Source organism: Eschrichtius robustus, chromosome 19 (genome assembly GCF_028021215.1).
Source record: "Eschrichtius robustus isolate mEscRob2 chromosome 19, mEscRob2.pri, whole genome shotgun sequence".
Lineage (NCBI taxonomy): Eukaryota > Metazoa > Chordata > Mammalia > Artiodactyla > Eschrichtiidae > Eschrichtius > Eschrichtius robustus.
This window is the reverse complement of record NC_090842.1, coordinates 52,443,990-52,468,623: the sequence shown is the minus strand read 5'-3', so window position 1 is coordinate 52,468,623 and position 24,634 is coordinate 52,443,990. Positions and strand designations below refer to the sequence as shown.

General features: G+C 35.8%; 1 protein-coding gene and 1 non-coding gene across 4 annotated transcripts in view; both read right to left on the bottom strand.

Annotated features, from left to right (window-relative positions):
• The window catches only part of LSM14A (LSM14A mRNA processing body assembly factor), a 53,551-nt gene that overhangs the window by 5,775 nt on the left and 23,142 nt on the right, over positions 1-24,634 (bottom strand). For all 3 annotated transcript variants that reach the window (XM_068529437.1, XM_068529438.1, XM_068529439.1), the window contains exons 2-9: positions 22,284-22,447; positions 19,478-19,607; positions 12,429-12,551; positions 7,006-7,185; positions 6,659-6,724; positions 3,134-3,316; positions 2,857-3,028; positions 1,543-1,774 (exon numbers count right to left, since the gene is read on the bottom strand). In XM_068529437.1, the coding sequence (XP_068385538.1) occupies positions 1,543-1,774; positions 2,857-3,028; positions 3,134-3,316; positions 6,659-6,724; positions 7,006-7,185; positions 12,429-12,551; positions 19,478-19,607; positions 22,284-22,447 (1,250 nt within the window). The remainder of the gene's footprint in view (positions 1-1,542; positions 1,775-2,856; positions 3,029-3,133; positions 3,317-6,658; positions 6,725-7,005; positions 7,186-12,428; positions 12,552-19,477; positions 19,608-22,283; positions 22,448-24,634) is intronic.
• Positions 4,872-4,978, bottom strand: LOC137754017 (U6 spliceosomal RNA). Its single transcript, XR_011071697.1, has one exon. It is a non-coding gene; the product is annotated as a U6 spliceosomal RNA (small nuclear RNA).

The following is a 24,634-nucleotide window of genomic DNA, read 5'->3' as shown; positions in this document are numbered from 1 at the left end:
TCTGGAGAAACAGGCAGATCATGAAGCACCTTATAGGCTGTGTTGAGGAACATATGTTATTTTTATAAAGAGAAAAATAACAAAAGTGTTAAAAAAACAAAAAGCAGGAAGAAAGACTCCAAGTTGGGTGGGCAGTTATCAGTGTCAAATATTGCAGAGTAGTTAAGGGCAAATATTTGTGAAAAGGCTACTGAATTCTGTAAGCAAAGGTCACTGGCAACCTCAAGAGGAGTAACAGTGGCAAGGAAGAGGAGTTCTGTAGTTCCTAAGACACAGTCCCCTAGCTGGAATGGCCATTTTGCAAGTTAGAAGTGCTGAAGCTACATCAGGCTGCATCTCCTATGGCTGGATATCCTGAGCTAACGACTTGAGGCTAATTTTCAGCAGCCTTGGCTGTGATGACACAATATCAAAGGCATCAAAATTAACAGAACAGATCCAAAAGCCACTAACAATGACCCTTCAAGAAGGATCTCAACAATGACCAGTTTTAAATATTGAAAAATGAAATTCCTGCTAGTAGGTCTTTTTGTTGCTTTTCCTTTTCTTTTTATTTTTTTAATAATTTTTTAAAAAAATTTATTTTTGGCTGCTTTGGGTCTTTGTTGCTGTGCGCGGGCTTTCTCTAGTTGCAGCGAGCGGGCTTCTCATTGCGGTGGCTTCTCTTGCTGCAGAGCAGGGCTCTAGGGTGTGTGGGCTTCAGTAGTTGTGGCGTGCAGGCTTAGTAGTTGTGGCTCACGGGCTTCAGCAGTTGTGGCACACAGGCTCAGTAGTTGTGGCACACGGGCTTAGTTGCTCCGCAGCATGTGGGATCTTCCCGGACCAGGGCTCGAACCCATGTCCCCTGCGCTGGCAAGTGGATTCTTAATCACTGCGCCACCAGGGAAGTCCCAGTCTTTTTGTCTCTAGCTGCCCTATGTAATTCCTAGTAGACTTCTTTATGATGGGATTTTGACCGTTTCTTTGATTATATACCTTCCTCTCCACTATCCCTAAAATTGATGACTAGGATAGTAACACTGACTTAAAGACCCCTTTAAATATGTTCTTCTTAGATTCTCTTGGTATTGAAGCATACTTTGTAATATGAAATAAAGGTGATACAATATGGCTCTTTTTTGCACTGTATAATATCTTTTAGTGATCCCCTGTGCCTCCAACAACAACAACAAAATTTTTTTAAGGAAAAGAAATTAATCCTAAGTCAGTCTCTTAACAGGTTTTTTGGAAGAAATTTTACCAGTCCATGAAATCTGAAACCATGGTTCTATAACAGAAAGATAAAAAAGAATATCACATTTCTATCTCTTTACTTCTTCTAACTGAAAAGAAAATAGTTAAAAAAGAATTAGATTCATTAACCAATAAGTTACTGCTCCTTAAAATTATATAAATATCCTAATCAGGTACATCCTCCACTGAAAAGTCAAATGGAAGTTATACAAATGCCCTAAAAATATTCAGCTCAAATAGATAAAAGTTTAAAACATTTTGAATTTCATACAGCTGCAAGCCAACCCCAAAGCACGTAATAATACTTACCCTATATTCGAAATCTGCAAACTCCCTGCCCCCACGACCTCCTCTGAATCCACCACGAAATCCTCGAGGAGTGGCAAAGTTACCACCTCGGCCACTACCACGTCCTCGGCCACCACGGAAACCAAGACCTCCCCTGCCTCTGTACCCTCCACGGCCACGGTTTGGACGAAGTGGGATTCCAAATGTTTCTGCATTTAATCTTCTTTCTTCAGCCCAGGTTGGTCTCCGTTCTCTATTATGAGAACAAATAATCTTTAGTGTATCAAGTTTTAAAGAACATTTTCCAGCAAAACTATGCAGCACTGATTCCCAAATTAAGGCTAAGTAATTCCTAACAATCAAATAAAAATAAGCACCTTATCTAAGTCATCACAAGTTGTCCATGGCAATATGTTCCTATAATTCATGTGAAAATATGACTGGTATTAAGCTTCTTGCAAATGCAGTTGACAATACAAAGAAACTGACAACAGCCCCAATAAATGGGATTGGCAATTGACTCTACCCTCCAATCAGCCCCAAAGGAAGAAACGGCAAAGCCAGGAAAGGAAACCCTGTCTCAGGATGTGAGGAGATGGAGGATAGATCCCTGAGTTCCTAGTATGCTCCTGGCCCAACCTCTGAACCTGATGTCTGAAGCGTCTGAATTGCTGCTGCTGGCCCACAGCCCAATCAGAGGATTCAGAAGCATCCCCATCCACGTTTACAGTGAAGTAGAAAACTGCCACAAGGTGGCACCAAACTACAGCCAGGAGGACAATTAGGATCAGGCAGCAGAAACCCTGGAACTCCTAGGTTGTTATGTTGGATCCTTTAATTAACCAGTTTTCTGGATCCACATTTACTGCAATATAGCAGAGTGTTACTGTATCAGCAAACTTCATCTGAACTACGTTGTAGAGGGGTAAAGTAAAAGGTGTTTAGATGTTAGATGAATGCCTCTATTTTTAATTACTAATTTTCAAATGTGAATGCATCCCCAAACAAAAGTATATGATTACTTTTCTCAAAGAGTAATATCATTTAAAATTTTAGTATAAATTATTTTATTTTAGCAAAATAAAACATTAAACAATTGTAGTCATTAGATTTTTTTTTTTTTTTTTTGGCCACACCATGCAGCATATGGGATCTTGGTTCCCCGACCAGGGATTGAACCCGTGCCCCCTGCATTGGAAGTGTGGATTTTTAACCACTGGACTGCCAGGGCAGTCCCTAGATATTTTTAAATATTCATTAAACTTTGTGAATTTATAAGAAATCATTTCACACTTCAACCTCCTAAGAGCATAAGAGCAGCTTAAAAGACTGTACCTATTATCATCACAAGAAATATTATCAAAGAAAGATTTAGTTTTGTCATAATAGCAGTTAGGTCCAAGTGGATCTTCTTCATCTGCATTTCCTTCACTGTTTTGGGTATCAACTCCTGAGTCTCCTTTATCTTCACCATTTACAGGCTTCTCCTGTTTCTCAAGTTTATCTTCTAATGAAAAACAAGCACATACCATAAAAGTCAAGACTTGTACTAAACATCCATAGTTCACAAGTCAAATAAGAGTATTTTTTGAATAGAAAAATAAAAACTCACCTTTCAATTTAAGTTTATTATGAAACTCTCTGTCGATTTCCTCCTTGTTAAATTGTGCATTTGCACTTTCAAAGTCAAAGTCTTTCTCAAATTTCATTGGACCATCTCGTCGAATACCAAATCTTCCCCTGCCACCTCGATGACCCCCACGCCCTCTCCTTGGAGCAGAAGGAGCACCTGGAACTATGTTAATAAAGAAAGAACAAGCTGGTTTAGAGCAGAAGCTATTATTGTGGTCTTTATGGTCAGCAAGAGAAATGCTTACAAGTCTCTATACACATGACTATATTTGTATTTTTTAATATAAAAAAGAGATGAAGTTTCACAAACATTTAATACATAAGACTGAGAAGAGCACATATAAAATTTATAAACATGAAATTTGTAAATGGCACACATGAAATTTATATCTATGGGGTTTACGCTCATACATGCTGCTGATACAGTATACAGCCAAACAATTTGGGAGACTTCTGTACTAAATTACTTTGTTCTGCTTATATCCCTAATACCTACAAAATGTCAAATATATATTGGGTTCTCATAATTTAGGAAGAAAGGATCATAGAAATCAAGATTTATAGTGAGAAAAATAGATGAACATTTATCAGCACAAACTGCAAGATAACACAAAAGACAAGAAGTACATGGTCTCGGACTTCCCTGGTGGTGCAGTGGTTAAGAATCCGCCTGCCAGTGCAGGGGACACGGGTGTGATCCCTGGTCCGGGAAGATCCCACATGCCGTGGAGCAACCAAGCCCGTGCGCCACAACTACTGAGCCTGTGTCTAGAGTCCGCGTGCCACAACTACTGAAGCCCGCACGCCTAGAGCCTGTGCTCCACAACAAGAGAAGCCACTGCAATGAGAAGCCCATGAACCGCAATGAAGAGCAGCCCCCGCTCACCACAACTAGAGAAAGCCCGCATGCAGCAACGAAGACCCAACGCAGCCAAAAATAAATAAATAAATAAATAAATTTATATGTTTTTAAAAAAGAAAAGTACATGGTCTCTCAACCACTCCAACCACTTCTTGCTTCAACTTTACTGTCTCCCTCTAAATGGCTCCATATTTTTCAAGTCTTCCTGTATCTATTTTTTCTCTACAGTTTAATACAATAACAAGATTTATGAGGTATGATAAAGCAATACCAAAGTAGCATAAATTATAGTGAAAACTTGAGAACCCAAATATCCAACACAAGAGGAACAGTTAAGAAGAAAAAAAATTAATACGGAATAGTATTTGATGTCAGTTAACAGAAAAATATAGAGCACAAAGCACTATGAATTCAATGATTATAATTATGTGAAACGTTTAACACATACTGACAAAGATCAGAAGTGACTACAGAGTAATAGACAGGTTTGTGCTCACCCTTCATTAAAATTTGGCAAATTGTCTAAGTTTGAGAAAACAAACCACAAAAACCCACAGCAGTATATCCAGACACTTAAATCTAGACAAGCAGGATGTTTAAATATTCAACTCTACTACTGAAAATGTCCTGGCCATAAGCCAGAAAGTACAGCACAGTATTTCTGTCTTAAATTTTGAAGGGCAGTGAGAGATACTTTTATTTATTGCTTTACATGATTTATATTTTATTTATTTTTTAAATTGAAGTATAGTTGATTTACAATGTTGTATTAGTTTCTGGTGTACAGCAAAGTGATTCAGATAGATAGACACACACACACACACCACACACACATATACATATATTCTTTTTATATTAAAATATGCAGTGCTTCACGAATTTGCATGTTATCCTTGTGCAGGAGCCATGCTAACCTTCTCTGTATCGTTCCAATTTTAGTATATGTGCTGCCAAAGCGAGAACTACTTCACACGATTTTTGAATGATGGAAGCATGGCAATAATTTTGTCTTGAGAAGAGAGGGGTTCTTTTTCCAAATTAAAAAAAGTGAAACATAGTAAACCAAACCAAAACCTCTGTAATTCTATGGTACACAGCACAAATAAAAATACATATAGGGACTTCCCTGGCAGTCCAGTGGTTAAGACTTTGCCTTCCAATGTAGGGGGTTCGGGTTCAATCCCTGGTTGGGGAGCTAAGATTCCACATGCCTCACGGCCAAAAAAACCAAGACATAAAACAGAAGCAATATTGTGACAAATTCAATAAAGACTTAAAAAAAAGGTCCACATCAAAAAACAACAACAAATAAAAACATAAACATATAAAAATGTACAGAAGAAATAAAGTGTTTATACATTTAAAATTGTATGTAGCTTTCTAAAATTAAGTGAAAGATCATCTTCCAATTATTATGTAATTAAGGAGATCACACACTGCTTTTATTTTTTTAATTTGGAAGTGTTTATAATTTATTCTCTGCTAATAAATTTGAATAAAATGGATGGATTTGGGGTAAATGTCATAGATTACAAAACAGACAAAGAAAGTATACAATCATATTAAATCAATAATAATGAAAGAAAGTTAAAGTTCTTGAATAATTACTTCAAAAAAAAAAAACGGAGCCCAGAGCTTAATTTTAATGAGAAAACTTCTCAATTTTTAATGTACAGATAATTCCATTCTTTTTTAAAAAATTTATTTTATTGAAGTATAGTTGATTTACAATGCTGTGTTAACTTCTGTTGTACAGCAAAGTGATTCACAGTTATATATATTCTTTTTCATATTCTTTTCCATTATGGTATATTACAGGATATTGAATATAGTTCCCGATAATTCCAATCTGTTTTTTCTTTTGGCCATGCCACGCAGCTTGCAGGATTTTAGTTCCCTGATCAGGGATTGAACCCAGGCCGTGGCAGTGAGCACACTGAGTCCTAACCATTAGGCCACCAGGGAACTCCCAATTCCATTCTTAAAAGCACAGAAAACAATTTTATAATGCTAACATGAAACTGACACAAAAACATAAAAAAATACAAAAGATAGTACAAAAGAGAAAGCCATAAAACAATGTAAATATAAATATAGAAGTCCTACTTGCAGATAACATTCAAGAATATATCAATAGACAACTGCCTACCATCAAGTAGGGTTTATTCCAGACACGTGATGGTTAAAAAAAAAAAAAATCTTTTGAAATAATTAGGTTAAAAAAAAATTGAAATAAAAAGTAGAGTGGTCCTGTGTGCCTATCACCCAGCTTCCCCTCCAACGGTAACGTCTTGATTATCTATTGTACATTATCAAAAACCGGGAAAAACCAGGACACTGGCACAATATAATTAACTATACTACATCTCTCATATTCAGATTTCAACAGTTTTGGAGGTTCTCATTTTTTGGTATGTCTTTATGTACAGTTCTATGATATTTTGCTACGTATACAGATCCACAGTACCCCCACCATAAGATAAAGAACTGTTCTGTTACCACAATGAAACTCCCCTGTGCTATTCCTTTATAGTCACCAACCCTTGCTATTCATTTTTTATAGTAATTATGCATCATACATTTCAAATGTTCCCTCTATTGAAAAGCATAGGATAAGGCTTTCAGATCCAAGTAACAACTTACCTATTTGTCTCTTGCTATCATTTCTGAGTTGCTCATTTTCTGGTCTTGAAACCTTGTGAACTTCAGCTATAGAACACATAGAAAGTGACAGTTAACTTAGGACACATAATCAAAAACTTCTGGAAAGTTAGAAATGGAAAAACAAACAAACCCAGAACAAAACCAAAAATCTATATATCCCCACCAACATCACTACTTTGAGTCAAATTTGAAAGACTAAACACTCTATCAAGTTCAGTTTAAACTTTCTAGGATCATTTACACAGAGTAAATGTTTTTAATGAAAGTAAGTTGAATGGAAGATGTTGACCAGTCAATTAAGAAATAGTAAATAGCTAAAGTTCTACCTCGCCTGTGCTCTTGATTCTCTATTGCTTTTTGGCTGGTTGATGGTAAAGGCCTGGTTGATGATACAGGGCTCCTTCTCCCAACAGGTGCTGGAGCAGGTAAGTGGGCCGAGGCTGTCTGCACTGCTTGTTCCATGGTTGGGCTTTTTCTCAAAGGGTCTAACTGAGGGCTTGAACGACCTGAAACGTAACCAAAAGATAAGAAACTATCCCTATCCTCTGGGGGTTTCAAAATAACCTAGACCCTAAAAAAAGGTCTAGAGTTTTACTTCTACCAATTCAAATCCTCAGCACAATTTGAATCCGTCCACTCATTAGACCAGAGTTTAAAACTGTTTATCTTTAGTGGGCTGGCCACTTGATCGGTACAAAAAATAAAATAATATAAACCCCAAAACAAACAAACAAAAAAACTCTGGTACAAAATCCCCCAGGAATATTATCAAAGATAATTTAGGCAGGTCAGATGTAGCCTTTCCCCAATAACCACAACCATCAGATTACACCGAGACTTTAGCCATTATTTCTAGAGGCTTTAACTTTTTTTTTTTTTTTTAATTGAAGTATAGCTGATTTTTTTTAAATTAATTAATTTATTTATTTATTTTTGGCTGTGTTGGGTCTTCGTTTCTGTGCAAGGGCTTTCTCCAGTTGTGGCAAGCGGGGTCCACTCTTCATCGCAGTGCGCGGGCCTCCCACCACCGCGGCCTCTCCTGTTGCAGAGCACAGGCTCCAGACGCGCAGGCTCAGCAATTGTGGCTCACGGGCCCAGTTGCTCCGCGGCATGTGGGATCCTCCCAGACCAGGGCTCGAACCCATATCCCCTGCATTGGCAGGCAGATTCCCAACCACTGCGCCACCAGGGAAGCCCAAGGCTTTAACTTTTTTTAAAATTTATTTTTGGCTGCGTTGGGTCTTCCTTGCTGCGCGTGGGCTTTCTCTAGTTGCGGAGAGCGGGGGCTACTCTTCTTTGTGGTGCACGGTCTTCTCATTGCAGTGGCTTCTCTTGCTGCGGAGCACAGGCTCTAGGCGTGCGGGCTTCAGTAGTTGTGGCTCCAGGCTCTAGAGCGCAGGCTCCGTAGTTGTGGCGCACGGGCTTAGTTGCTCCGCGGCATGTGGGATCTTCCCAGACCAGGGATCGAACCCGTGTCCCCTGCATTGGCAGGCGGATTCTTAACCACTGTGTCACCAGGGAAGTCCTAACTTTTTTAGTACTTTCTGAAGATATGTCTAAAGTGATACCCTTATATCTGTAAGTATTATCTGCATTAAATTTCTATTATAAAAGAAGTAAAGAACTAGAAAGTCAGGTGAAGTTCTTCGATTCCTCAGAGGCTTGGGTAATTAAACATCAATACTAAAAGGCCAGCAACAAATAAACCCTTCAGATAATTACACAGTAGCCATACTCACCCTTTGCTGTTTGAATGATCACTTGGCAAATTTTTGCTTAATATGGGTTTTGTACTTACAAATTCCATTTTTTCTTTCATGAGGTCAGAGCCTGGTCACAGTATGAACAGAAGAATGTAACACTGGGTGCTCCCATCATGCTTTTTGTCTCTAATGTTTGCCATAAATCTCTGCTCAAGGTGCTCTCACATCCCATGATATTGCACCAAAATAGGTTTTGCTTTAAAAAATTGTCCTCATTTTATGTAAAAAAAAAATATTCCCAAATATGCTGCAAATGTTACTACCCACCTGTGCTATCTGCACAGGCTCCAAACTGGGGAACTGGTGAGTGCTGACAGCACATTGGTTGTCGTGCACCAGGTGCTTCAGGGACTGTTTATTAGTAATACTCCCCAAATATATGGTTAACTAAAGTATGCAATTACAAATGTGTGTCACTATTTCCAGCATTAACGACAAAGTTTACTCTGCCATTAATAGAAACACTGTAATTTTCCCACTGATTGTAATGGGAAATCATGGTGGTTTATATAAGTTTTGGTCTAAGAGAAAACATTCTGTAATCACTTATCACCTTATAAACAGATTTATCTGTCAAACAAGTGTTAAGTTTTTGGAAAAGCCTATTGTTTAGGTAATTTTATAATAGTAAATTAAATGATCTTATAAACTTACAAAACTTTACTTCATTAAGGCTTTTCTTTAAGATCCTGTGACTCACAATATTACAGAACTGCAAGTGATAGCGCAATCACAGAAAGTAATAACTCACTGCTGTGTATTTTTTTTTTTTTAATATTTATTTATTTGGCCGCACTGGGTCATAGTTACGGCATGCACGATCTTTTAGTTGCGATATGTGGGATCTAGTTCCCTGACCAGGGATCAAACCTGGGCCCCCTGAATTGGGAGCATGGAGTCTTAGCCACAGGTAAGTCTCTGCATTTTGAAAACATTTGTAATTAGAGTCTAGTACTACATCATGATGGCAATTTTGTTATAAATAGGGAAATATACGTGATACTGGACATAGTAGGAATAAACTCATGAGCTCTTTTATAATAAACACACCCCCTCGAGTTATCGTCACATTCTTATTCTTACAGTTACAAGAAAATTCTAGGTGTTAAAATTTTATAAACTTCAAAAATTTTAGTTGGTGAAATTAAAATGCAGATTCCCAGGCCTCCTCTCCCACTGTTTTATTTAAACATACCTCTTTCTTCTAATAAATATGTAATTAAATTTTTAAAAAACATTTTAATCTATTTAAAACTTATTTTAGTCTTAAGTATGAGGGAAGGATTCTAGAGTTACTTTTCCAAATGATCAGGCAGTTGTCTGTTCACAACATCATTTATTGGATGGATCATTTAGTAGTCTTTTTCTACTAATTTAAAAATAATATCTTTATCATATACTAATTACTTATTTATACTTGGATCTATTTCTGACTTTTGCTCTATTCATCTCTAAATTTATTCCTGTACTGCTTTATTTTATGTATACTTTATTAAGGAGGTAAGCCCTATCTCATTACTTTTATTTTTAAAACAAAAATACATGTCTAGGTATACTTGCATGCTTATTTTTAAGATAGTCTGTGTATCTGTTTTATTAGGTTCTCTTACTATTCCATGTAGATTTATTGAAAGTACAGTAAATTTAATTATTATGAGAAAGTCTTCCTAATACTAAATCTTTTTATCTAGGAATCTTTTTACTAAATATTTTTATCTAGGAATAAGATATGTTTCTTTGATTACATGTAACTTCTTTTATGTCCCTCTATTATATTTTGTATCTTTCATCATAGAGGCTGGCCATATTTCTTATTATGTATTTTATATAGAATTTCGATTTCTTATCATTGTGAACATCTTCTTTTATCCCCATTAATAATCAGTGGGTTAGGTTTTAGGACATCTATTTTTTTTTTTTTTAATTTATTTACTTTTTGGCTGCATTGGGTCTTCACTGCTGTGCGCAGGCTTTCTCTAGTTGCAGTGAGCAGGGGCTACTCTTTGCTGCGGTGCACGGGCTTCTCATTGTTGTGGCTTCTCTTACTGCGGAGCACGGGCTCTAGGCACATGGGCTTCAATAGTTGTAGCATGCGGGCTCAGCAGTTGTGGCTCGCGGGCTCTACAGCACAGGCTCAGTAGTTGTGGCTCACGGGCTTAGCTGCTCTGCGGCAGGTGGGATGTTCCTCGACCAGGGCTCAAACCCGTGTCCCCAGCACTGGCAGGCGGATTCTTAAATCACTGAGCCATGGGGGAAGCCCTAGGACATCTACTGCTTTTTATACTTATTCTCTACATTTTACCTCTATCTAATTTAAGTTTCATATTAGTTCTAGTTTTTCAGTGAATTCTCAATTCCAAGTAGGAAGTCAGCATTGGCAAATAATGCTATTCTAATATTCATACCTCTTATTTCTTCTTCATGTATTTCTGACATAGCTAAAAATTCCAGAACAATGCTAAGTAGCAATGAGAAAGGGAATCCTTACTTATGATTTTAATAAGAATCCTTCTGGTGCTTCAATATTAAGGTTAATGTTGGTTATTAATTAAGCTAGCTAACATCTACTGAGCACATTCTGTGTGTCAGGCATTATGCTCAGGGCACTGCATACATTTCAAAAAAATTTAACCCTTACAATAAGTCTGTTGGTTTATCAGTAAAGTCCTGTTTTATAGTATGGAAAACTAAAGCTTAAAAAGATTAAATATCTTCTCTAAGAAGGAAATCTTAAAAAAATTAACAAACCAATACATACACACACAAATATACACTTATGTTAACCCAGATGAAAGTCTGGATGTAAATATTTGTTATTTCTGGGTGGTGAGATTATAGGTATTTTTATTTTCTTCCTATGCTTAGGGTATTTCTTTTTTAAAAAATTTATTGAAGTATAGCTGATTTACAAAGTTGTGTTAATTTCTACTGTACAGCAAAGTGATTCAGTTATACATATATACATACACACATATATATTATATATATATATATACATTCTTTTTCATATTCTTTTCCATTATGGTTTATCACAGGGTATTGAATATAGCTTCCCGTGCTATATACAGTGTGCTTAGTGTTATTTCTATTTTACCTACAAAAAATCCTTAGAATGTTAAAAAATTAAAAATTAAGTTTTTTTAAATCAATATGAATAAAAGTAACTACAACTATTTCAAAATATCTAAAGTGAGATACACAGGATTATGTTTAGCATTGGCTTGATTTTACCCTCAAGTGCTTTAAAAAATACTGTCCTGATTATAATAGCATCTTTCTGAAATGACTTTACATTGTTTTAGTTAAAAGTAAACATCCATATAAAGCAATGGGCCAGTATCACCCACTTTAGCAGCAAATAAAGATAAAGAATCCTGGGACCACTGAAGGTTATGAGACTAGTTGGTGGAAAAACAGAATTAAAAAGAAATGAAACAGGATCCTTTAAGCTTATTAAAATGCAGATCTCCAAGCTCCAGTGATTCTGATGTAGCAGTTCTCAGGATCTACATTTTTAAGAAGCATTCCAGATCAGATGATTTGATTGTGGGTGGTCCACACTGAGAGCCACTGCTCTAGATTCTATGAGGATGCTAGGAAAGATGCAACAGCATAATGAATAGTTTGTTTCCTCAGCTACTATTTCAAATTCATCAAGGATAGTTCATCCTCAGTGGTGAGTCTGAGATTGACCAGTAATATTTAAGTATTATATACAAGTAATGTAATTGCTTTGTAAAAAAAAAAAAAAGTCAAACTTAGACAATGTTCACCATTTCAGTTTTATGATCTAGGAATTATAAAAAGTCTGAACAGTGGAAGTCATTCAATAATGTACTTATTGAACAACAATTTAAAAATTTTTTTAAAGAACTAAATAGAAATTATACATGTGAGTTACAAGCTGCAAAAGCTCTTACATTCAGAGAAAGACTACTCTCTATAGAAATTTAGAATGGAAAATTTTGAAGGAAAAAACAGCTTACCTTGAGATAACTGTGTTTTTAGAGATCTTGTATCCTGTGTAAAGGCAGAACCAACTGCACTACTTTGGGATAGGGCACCACTGTTCGATGCTTCTGTTCCAAAGGATGTCAAGGAGCTTCCAGCTTTAAGAAAATTTTTTTGAATGAAAAAAAATTTTTTTTAAATTTTAAACCTTTCAATTATATAAAGTAACACAGCATTTTAATAATTGTCCCTCCCTGTAGCACCTGTGTAAATTAATAATACTGGAAATTAATGAAACTGAATCAAAAAATAATTCGAGAAATTTTTGACCATATATGAAAAGCAAGCCCATATATACTCCAGCATCTTTGGATGCAAACAATTTTTTTAACATATGCAATACTCTCCTGGATAGTTATACAGATGGGACAGCAAGGATGTACATTAGATAGAGAAGTAGCAGAAATGGTACATTCAACACCAACATTAAGGTTCAATTATCTTAACACCAAATATCTGCACAAATAGCCAAATCAGCAGACAGGTCTATGAAGAGCTTTTCCAGCATTTCCAAGGCAATGGACAATTGACTCCAGTCCATTTTAATGCCTCCCCTCAGTACAGTATTGTGGGGCTGCATTCTGCCTAAAGCAACCACAAAAAGTTCTGGTAATATGAGGAACAAAATCCCTCGAAAGGACCTTTGCTATATACTAGGTTATGTCAATCTTCTTTTCTACATTTCTTCAGAATTTATGGATCAATCACTTTCCATATGCTGTGCTCTCTTCTTAATATTTAATCTACATAGGTTTTCTCTAGCAGGAACTGTTTCAATAGCCCCTCTTCCCCCACCTCTAAATCCAATATAAAAGTGGTACTGAGAATAATCTTTTATGAAACAGAAAAATAATCACATCACTACAGTGCTTAGCACTCTCTGATGGCTTTCCACTGCCCTCAAGAAAAAAGTTCAAACTATTTACCTTAGTTTATAAGGTCCTCCCCCTTATCTGCCTACCTCTTTTCTCATTACTCATTTACACCTCTCTACTCCACAACAGAAGTTTAACTATCTGCTTTTAAATTACTTGAAGATTATGATCATGTTCCTCACATCTTCTCATTTCCAAGCTAAGCAACTCTAGTTCCTTCAACAATTACTCACCTTCACATGCTCTTTAAGCCTTGCCTCTTTTGACTTCTCCTAATTTAATGAATTCTAGTTGTTCATATCTCTCTTAAAACGGGGCATCAGAACTCAGCAAAGTACCTCAGACAATAAGAATGAATGGGACTCCTTTAGAGGTGTAATCCATTCAGGCTGCAGCCCCAGCCAGCTAAGGAGAGGCCTAACATAACCTCCCACAACATCCCCAGAAATGTTGAGACTACTGCTCTCAATAATTCTGTGGGATGCTGAATCTATCCCATTATCCCTAGTATTTCTGGGTAATGACCAAGACATAAACCACTCTGATGATGTGTATTCAACCTCCATCCTGCTCTGACTCAACCTCCTACTGCTTGTGCCTGTCTCCCCCCCGCACCCACCCAACCCCATGAGCAAACTCTTCTATATCCTCCGTCTCTTTTCTGAGTTCCCGGTCATACTATAGCCACCTCCCTCATGCCATTGCTGCTATTGATTTATCTCAAATTATTTTTTATGTATAGTGTGAGGCAGGGGTCACTGTTAATTTTTTCCAAATAGATATCCAGCTGCTGCAAGATCATTTGTTAAAAAGATTTCCCCTTCTATCCACAGGAAAATAAAAGTGAAATTTATAATCATCATTCACAAAAAAAAAAAAAAAAGATTTCCCCTTCTCCATTGAACTGCACTGGCATCTTTGTCTTAAATCAGCATTTAAGTAGGTCTATTTCTGTACTCTCTATTCTTTACCCTGGTATATTTTTGTATTCTTATATCAATAATTCCCTGTTCTGAATCTTGAAATTGGGTGTATACCTCAAACTTCCTCTTTCTTCAAGAGTAGCTTGGCTATTACAGATTTTGTATTTCCATACAAATATTAGAATCAGCATGTCAATTTCTATTTTTAAAGTGTGATGGGATTTTGATCAGGATTGTGTTCAACCTGTAAACCAATTCTGGGGAAAGTGTCATCATAAAAATAATACTGAATATCCTAACCCATAAGCATGGATTAACTCTCCATTTATTTAGATTTCTAAGTTCTCTCAGCAGTGTTTTGTGATTTTTATTGTAGAGCAGAGTATTCTCAACTTCAGCACTACTGACGTGTTGGGCCAGATAATTTTTTGTTGTGAGGGGTTGTCCCATGCGTTGTAGGATGTTAAGTAGCATCCCTGGCCTCTACCCACTAGATGCTAGTAGTATCCCCCAGTTGTGACAAACAAAAATATCTCCAGGCATTACCAAATGTCCCCTGAGGGAGGGGGGTAAAATGAACTCCCCTCCACTGAGAACCACATAGAGATTTTTAAATACTATCTTTTGTTATATTCATTGCTGGGTATCTGATGTTATTGGTGCTACTGTAAGCTGTGTTGCATTTTATATTTCATTTACCAATAATTTGTTCTAGATCAGCAAACTTTATCTATAAGTAGCCAGACGGTAAATAAAATATTCTAGGCTTTTCAGGCCTTATGCCCTCTGTTATAACTATACAACTCTGCCCTTGTAGTGTAAAAGTAGCCACAGACCACATGTAAATAAATGGGTATGGCTGTATTCCAGTAAAACAGGAGGCTGGTGGGATTTGGTCCACAGGCCATAGTTTGCCAAACTGTCTGTTCCGAATACAAAAATACAGTTGATTTTTGTATATTTACCATGTATTCCCTTACCATGCTAAATTCACTTATTCATTCCAGTAGCTTGAATATTCCTTTGTATTTTCTACATACACAATCATGTCACCTTCAAATAATGACATTTTTAGTTCTGCCTTTCCAATCTCTAAATCTTTTATTTATTTATTTTTTTCTTGCCTTATTGGACTGACTAGGCCACCTCTAGAACAACACTACATGAAATAAGACAATTCTTTCGCTTTATTCCTTACCTCAAGGGAAAAGCATTCATTATCCCACCATTATGTGTGTAAGCTTTTCATTTCACTGATCAGATTAGGAAATTCCCTCCTATTCCTTTGTTGTTGATAAATGGGTATTGAATTTTACCAAATGCCTGTTCTGTATCTCTTGGGATTGCAGTTTTTCTCCTTTATTCTGTTAATGTGGTAAATTACTAATGCTTTTCAAATGTTAAAACATCTTTGCATTCCTGAGATGTCATTATGTAATATCCTTTTTATGAACTGCTGGCTTCCACTGCTAATACTATGTTAAGGATTTTTACATATATGTTCAGGGAAATTAGCTGTAATTTTATTTTCTTGTATTGATTTCATTTAGATACCATTTAGGTTTTGGTATCTCAGCTTGCCTTGGTTATCTGGTTAGGAAGTGTTCTTCCTTTATTCTCTCAAAGAGTTCGTGTAAGATTGGTAAAATTATTTCTTCCTTAAATGGTAGAATTGATCAGTAAAGCAAATAGTCTAGAATTTTCTTTACAGAAGATTTAAAATTAGTTTCAACTTCTTTAACAGGGTGATACTGAGATTGTACTTCCTCTTGTGTTGGTTTAGGAAAGTTGTATTTTCAAGGAGTTTGTCCATTTCATCTGAGATGTCAAATCTGTTGACATAAAGTTGTTCACAATATCTTCATATTATCCTTTTAGGATCTATAGTGATGCCTATACTTTCATTCTTGATATCAATATTTGAGTCTTCTTTTTTTCCTTGTTTAGTCTTGCTTGGGGCTTATTAATTTTATGAAATTTTTCAAAGAACCAACTCCTGGCTTTGATGATATTATATATATTTTTTGACTTGTTTCTATTTCCTTGATCTCTGCTTTAAATTTTTTCTTCCTTCTAGTACTTTTGGGCTAATTTTCTTTCCTTTTTTTTTAGCTTCTTAATAAGCTGACAGCTTAGAGCACTGATTTTAAAATATTCTTGTTTTCTTATATATGTATTTAAAGGTATGAAATTTCCCCTAAGCAATGCTTAAGCTCCACTCACAAATTTTGATACGTTGTACTTTATGATCATTATATTTAAAAATATCTTATTTCCCCTATGATTTCTTCTTTAATTCATTAGTGATTTTTGTAAGTTTGCTCAATTTCTGTATTGAGCAAACAGAAATATACAACTATTTGTATATTTTTCAAGTTGTCTTTATTAATTCCAAATTTAATTTCTTTGTGGTTTGAGAAGATACCACGTATGATTTCAATCCTTCTGAATTTAATGTAACTCGTTTTATGGACCAGGATTTGATCTATCCCATTGATTGATCAATATTTACTTAAAAGAATCTATATTCTGCAATTGTTGGTGTTGGTGTACTATTTTATAAAAGTTACACACACATTTAGGATTGTTACAGCTTCCTGATGTACCGTTATAAAGAATCCTTCTTTATCTTTGGCAGTACTCCTCATCTTTAAGCTGCTTTGTCTGATGTTAATTTTCCTAACATAGTTTTCTTGTTATTAGTGTTTGTATGGTATGTCATGCCTTTTTCTGTTCTTTAACTTTCTGTCTTTTAATTCATCTCTTATAAACATCACATAGCAGGGTCTTTTTAAAAAAAATTCAGTTTGATGATCTCTGCTTTTTAGCTGGAATGTTTAATTCCTTTACACATTACCAAAGTAGATATATATATATATATATATATATATATATATATATTTATTTATTTATTTAGGCTGTACCACGTGGCATGAGGGATTTTAGTTCCCTGACCAGGGATCAAACCTGTGCCCCCTGCAGTGGAGGCAGGGAGTCCTAACCAATGGACTGCCAGGGAATTGCCCCCAAGTAGATCTTTAACAATCCTTAGTCTGTCATCCTTAACGTATGAAACACCCTCCTGGTTTATGCTAACTTTATTTATTTATTTATTTATTTATTTATTTATTTTTGGCTGTGTCAGGTCTCAGGTGCAACACATGGGATCTTCATTGCGGCATGTGGGATCCTCCGCTGCAGCGTGGGCTCCTTGTTGCAGCGTGTGGGCTCCAGAGCACGTGGGCTCTGTAGTTGTAGTGTGCGGGCTCTCTAGCTGTGGCCCGTGTGCTCAGTAGTTGCGGTGTGCGGGCTTAGTTGTCCCGCGGCATGTGACATCTTAGTTCCCCGACCAGAGATCAAACCCGTGTCCCCTGCATTGGAAGGCAGATTCTTAACCACTGGACAACCAGGGAAGTCCCTATGCTAACTTTAAAGTTCATAAGCATGTTAAGTATTCATTAAACTCAGTGATTAAAAATTAATGTGTACACAACACTAGAGACCTAAGAGAATCACTGTCCAATATGGTTCTGCTATTTAAGCAGCTAAAATGTACCCACTGGCTGAACCCATGTTCAGCCACTATGCCTCCATCTTGCCCACAAGAGTAGTATGAGACTTGGCATGTCATGGCTGTTTTGATGCTTCAGTTTATTGTGAGATAATTAATTTTTCCTAATTAAAGTCAGTAATGACCTAATCTTTGTACATAAAAATTATTTGTGCATCATCTGAAAAAAAACAACAGTGCTTTAATTCTACGCAGTGCATCATTCCTTTCAAAGTATGAGAATATCTCTTTCTTCACAATCTTGCCAAAACAGAATATATTCAAACTTTTGGGTTTCTGTCAAATTGATAGTGAGAAATGGTGTCGTGGTGATGACTTAAGTTGTATATCTCTTATCATGAGCAAGATTTAAGCATCTTTCCATGTTTGAGCACCATTTGTATTTATTTTTTTCTGAAAAAGGCAAAGTCAGTTTCTAATCTTTACAAATTTTTCTGTTGGATTGTAGAGCTTTATTTTTAGAAGCTCTTTAGATATTCAGGATATTAACCCTCATGATATAAATTGCAAACAAAACTATGAAAATTAAAATAGAAAAAATTCCCCCCAAACAGCAATAGTGTAATCTTGATTTATTTAAACTTTCTCTCTACATCAGAATACTAGGCACAGAAAATGAAAACAAAAGGCTTAAATTAAAATCTGGCTTAATTTGTACCAACACAAACTAATCTGAGTTAATTCCGTTTCTAAAAAACATCTGCCACCTTAATCAACGCTACAGTTTTCCTCCTCCTCGTTTAACTACTTCTAAATACTATATATAGTTCTCTCTCTATATCGTTCTTCTATATATCGTTCTTATTTCTGTGTGGTTATGTTATCTGATATATACGTAGTACCAGTTGTTTCTGTTTGTATTCATTCAATTTTTGGATTTACTTTTTTCCCATTGTTTTTTATTTTGTGAATAAGTAAAACATTTACATACTTGGAAAGTCACAACTATATAAAAAATATTCATAGAAAGGAATTAATTTTAACAAAACCTGTTAACATACTAATGAGTTTCAAGATAAACCTGAAACTGGATTTGTGATCAGTGAAATAAACTGATAAGTGATTTTATTTCAATGGAATTAAAAAAGATTAAGGGCTAGAGTTTGAGATTTAAAACTCTTCTTTACTGTGGAAATTTCAATAAAGGTGTACTTAAGAGCTACAAAGTACAACTATCAAAATAAACACACAAAAATCTGATCTGATTATACCTGGCTTCTGCACATGATAGCCTTTGTCCTCCAATCATAAATAGGACTGTCATTAGCCTAGCCCTCCTATATTTTCTCCTTATAGTGTTATACATTGACACTGCTCCCTCATAATGGCATTTTCTCTACTTCCCTTTTCGAAAACCCACAATGTTGGAAAAAATGCTTATTTTAAATGGATATATCTTATGTAAATTTAAAATAACATTCAATAAAATTTGGTAATTGGATATATCTAGATTTTAAAAAAATGTTAGCATTCTAAGAGATGGCCTTTATAGAACCACTAATCATTAAGGACATTAAAATAAAGTCTTTAAAATAATAGGCTACAAAAGGAACACCAAACAGTATGTCTGAAAATTTGTGGTTTTATATATCTTTGTGGTAAAGACAAGGAAATTACAAAAAAGAAAGAAAAAAAAGGAAAAAAGCACAACATACCAACACCAACAGCCCCAAACTGCTGCCCAACTAATGAACTTGGACTGAATTGACTGTATGTTGGCATCCTGCCGAAAGGTCCATAGGAGCCCACTGACTGGAATGAAGAAGTAGATGAGCCTAGTGAAGACTGAAGAAAAGATCACGGGTTAATTTTCCAGGCTCTAAACAATATGTACATAATGGAAAGAAATTTGGATATTTACATGTTAAAGAAAACTATTAAACTACAACTACTAGACACAAAAGCAATTATAACAACTTGCAACATGCCATTTAATGCTAAAACAGCTGAATAACCTGATTGCAGTATTTATGTACATGTGTCAATTGTACGCAATGTGATTTATAAATGCTTTTTTCTATAATGAACTCTTCCTCTGAGTTCAGTTTTACAACAGATTTAGGAAAGACCCGAAGAAAAGTTACCCGAATAAGTAAACTAACTTTGCTTAAAGAAAAAATATGAGAAAAATCAAATTTCGTTATAGTACTAAGTTTCAGTCTGGTGGTGACATAAGTAAGACATCTCACTTTTGATTTTACTCTTATTTTCAATCACTTGAGGTATACTATTAAATTTACGGGAAAGAAATGCAGAAACAAACTATCCTGTACAAAACCACTTACTACTTACACTTATAAATATAGTTATTATTACGTTAAAGAGCACTTTATAAAAAGCTTCTTACTAAACCTAAAATATATATATATAAATATGTATATACATAAACTTTTATACATTCATTTATCTTAACATAAAATGTTTTATAATATAAATATGAAGTGTCCTAACAGCCACCAGGATACAAGTTCACTGATGGCAGAACCCTGTCTGTATGTTTGCTGCTAGTGTCAGACACATGGCAGGTATTCAATAAATACTACTGAACGAATGAATCAAAAGATCAAAAGCCAAAATTTACAGTGGTTGGAAGAAGTTTTTAAAAATCATTTTGAATTGTGCTCTCTAGGTTATTCTCATTCCATAAAACTGATTGATTAAATAAGTTGTTCCCTGGAGAGTTATCAAAAGATATGAGAGTCCGGTAACATCGCTCTTCGGTGTAGGCAGCTATTTCTATGAGAATGTGTCTCTTCTCCCTCCATTTAAGAAGTTCACATTTTCTCAGGATTCTTTCAGACTTAATTCCTCAAAAGTAAGACTTAAAAAGCAGGGGATAGATAAGAGTAGAGAATTTCTCCAGTTTATGTTGCAAGAACCAAATTTATTATTTCTTAATAAAAAGCTTATCTTATATTCAGAAAAATAGTAAGTAAATGTTAAAAGGTACTTTCTCTTTTTTTTCCCATTTTAATTTTATATAGCACTTAATATTTTCTTCAGAAGAGTTCATTAGGTATTTCCTTTTAATAGCTGGAAGGCACATTCTATGCAAGATAATATATATTTTAATAGTCAGTTCTGTGAAAACCTAAGATTTTTATCACTCACAGCATAAAAAAGAGGAAGTTAAAAAAAACCAACAAGCATATTTTACTGCAAATGACCAAAGACTTCTGACAAGAAAAAAACTTGAGAAGAAAATGGATTCAGCAGGAAAACCATATGGGGGTCACAAAGTTTTTAACCATCTATGCCTGCAACTAAAAATACTCTTATGTTAACCTGCTTCCTCTGCTGCGATAGTAGAAATTCAGAGTTTCTATCAACATATAAACAGGTACTATAATGAACATCTTCTTTAATTCATAATTTACAATCATTTAGACATCATGTGTTTCTGTTTTAAATAAAATATACAAATTTTACAATTCCTCGGGCTTCCCTGGTGGCACAGTGGTTAAGAATCCGCCTGCCAATGCAGGGGACATGGGTTCAATCCCTCGTCCGGGAAGATCCCACATGCCATGGAGCAACTAAGCCCGTGCGCCACAACTACTGAAGCCTGTGCACCTAGAGCCCGTGCTCTGCAACAAGAGAAGCCACAACAATGAGAAGCCCGTGCACCGCAACGAAGAGTAGCCCCCACTCGCCGCAACTAGAGAAAGCCTGCGCACAGCAACGAAGACCCAACACAGACAAAAATAAAAACAAGTAAATAAATTAACTGATTAAAAAAAAACTTCTCTTAATGAGAATACTTAGGATCGTCTTCTTTAATACTTTATTTAGGGAATTGAACAACGTATCTGTACATGTTAAAATCCTTTTATGTTTGTGCATTGCATGTATCCTATAACAAACATATGATATATAATGTGATTTAGCATTTTTTTCGTTAAACTTAGTCATCTTACCTAAGAGTAGCCATCACCACCCTGGTTTGTAATATGAACCACATGTGAATAATATAGTGGCATAGATCCTGGATTCTAGAGCCAGAATTCCTGGGTCTGTTCAAATTATGGGTCTACTTCAATTTCCTCACTTATAAAAATGAGGATTATAAAAATGAGAATAACTATAATACCAAGCCGAGAGGGTGTTGTGAGGATTGTCCTATTGTATGTGCAGTGCTTTGAATAGTGCTTCTTATAAAGTTAGATCTCAATAAATGTTAGCTATTTTAACCATTGTTGAAATCAGAAAGTATCTTTTGATAAAAATTAATTCCTCAGCTATTTCTTACTCTATTTAGTCCCAACTTATTATCTAAAGAGAAAAACCTGGATGAGAACATTATTCAGTTATTTTGGGTATCCAGGTAACTAGAAAATGGTAATAAGCTATATGAACATTTAATCGAGGAAATTTAAAAAACAAAAACAAGGAGAGGCAAAATCCAAGGCTAGTTACGTGCATGAAATTTAGTTGAACTCCAAGACAAATTTACTATGTTACCTGAACGATAGCTGGGTCCTGAGGCAAAGAACATTGTGGTTTTGGTGGCTCACAAACAGTGAGATCTTTAATATCACTCCCACGGAATATAATGTATTCAAAGACTTCATCTCGAGGTGGTATTGGACGATCTGTTGGTCTGTCTTCTGTACCAAAGGACCGAACTGGTGAGAAAACAGAGGATATGAGATACATGTCTACTCACTGTATTCAGGTAGTGCCTCTTACAATGAACCGTTTCAAGTACTAAACAGCAGTTCTTAAATGCCATCCATGAGAAAGTATTCATTAATTTGTAGCTAAGTAAATTTTTTTTTTTTAAGTGGAAAACAGAGTGGGTTTTGCATAGAGCTAAATGTGTTCAATTTAAAAGACTATTGGCAGGGCTTCTCTGGTGGCGCAGTGGTTAAGAATCTGCCTGCCAAGGCAGGGGACACGGGTTCGAGGCCTGGTTCGGGAAGATCCCACATGCTGCGTAGCAACTAAGCCCGTGCACCACAACTGCCGAGCCTGTGCTCTACAGCCCGTGAGCCACAACTACTGAAGCCCGCGTGCCTAGAGCCCGTGCTCCACAAGAGAAGCCACCACAATGAGAAGCCCGCACATGGCAACGAAGAGTAGCCCCCGCTCACTGCAACTAGAGAGAGTCCGCGCGCATCGACGAAGACCCAACACAGCAAAAAAAAAAAAAAAAAGTTATCTTTAAAAAAAAAACAAACAAGACTATCGGTATTATGAGGTTGTGTTCTTCCTACATTTTTATTTACTTATATCTTTGGTGGTGGTGATAAGAGGTGTTAAAAATGTCCTTCATTGTTATTTATTTTTAATGCCCTCATTCAGCAAAATAAAAAACTGGCAACCTGTGTGATATTTCGTGTGTGTGTGTGTGTGTGTGTGTGTGTGTGTGTGTGTAGTAAGTGAAGATGTGAAGATTTTCCCAATCTACAAAAATCCCAAAGTTTGGGAAACTGAGCTTCGGGTTTAAGAGAAGAAAATGGAAAGAATATCTATCTTGGTGAATAGTACGTCCTCAAGAAGCCAAGGAAAGCAGCTGTCAACTATTCAGCTCCATGGGATAGCCTGAAATGCCCTAGTTACCTAAAATATATATCTCATAATTAAATCTGATTATTTTAACACTTAAGATAGCATTACTCAAAGGTGAACCGTGGACCACCTGCATCAGGGTAAGCTAGAAAGATTCTCGAATCCACTGACTCAGATTTTCTGGGAAGAGGGTACAGAAATCTGCATTTTAAACCAATTCCTCAAGAGTTTCTTATGAATACTAAAGTTTCAGGTTCACTATCTTAGGAGACTTCTGATGTTGACATCCCTATAGAAACTCCAAATAAGAAAGTTTGCAATATCAGATATTATTCATTTAAAGAGTGTCCTAGAGGAAGTAAACACCTTAACATTGTGCAAAGTTTTGAATGTATGCATTTTTCTGCAGAACTGATCCATAGCTAGATAGAAAATAAAGATTTCAGTTTAAATAATGCCTTTTTTTAAATCCTAAAAATTCTTTCTAGTACTTATGAGACTTCCAGGAAAGATGATGGCATAGTTGTAGGTTTGCAGAATATGCCTCCCTAAAAACTAAAGAAAATTAAAAAGTTAAAATATCCTTAAACCAGGAAAATAACCTCAAACCTATACCATAAAGCTTTATTAAAAACTATCATTCAGATACTGAATAAGTTAGTGCAAACCGGAAGACCAACTCCAGAATCCATATGTAGCATGCTGAGAAATTTTCCCAGGCACCCTCCAACTTGGTGGATGGGGACACAGATGTGATAAAGGAAAAGATGTAGAACGTCCTAGCTGAAGCATCCCTTCCTCTGGTGGCCGAACAATACTTTATCAGGGCAGGAGCAAGTGACAAGGTCCTACATCTTGTCCTTTAACCAAAAGGAAGGCCAAAAAGAATTAGAAAAAGCAAGACTAAGAAAATTACAAGTAGGCCAATCTCACTCCTAAACTTAGCACCACCACTATTGCCACCATACAATGCTTTATAAAGTCCCAGACCTCCAAAGTAACAGATTAGCTCATCCTGAAGCTGCAGGCAGGTGGGGTGGGGTTTAAAGGTCTTCCATCTATTTACAAAACCAAAGAGAAGCTCTACTAGGCTTTCTAAGGCATAACAAAACCATTCAAACTATACCCATGTAGTCAAAAGAAAGATGAAAAATCCATTCAGGATTAATGTTTTTCACAGGAAACAGAAGAAAATTTCAGAAAGAACTGCTTTACATTCTCAAGAAAAATAAAACTCTTATGATCAAAATGATACTGAAAAGAAAAGGTAGCATAGTTAAGGAAAGAAAAACAGACAAGGC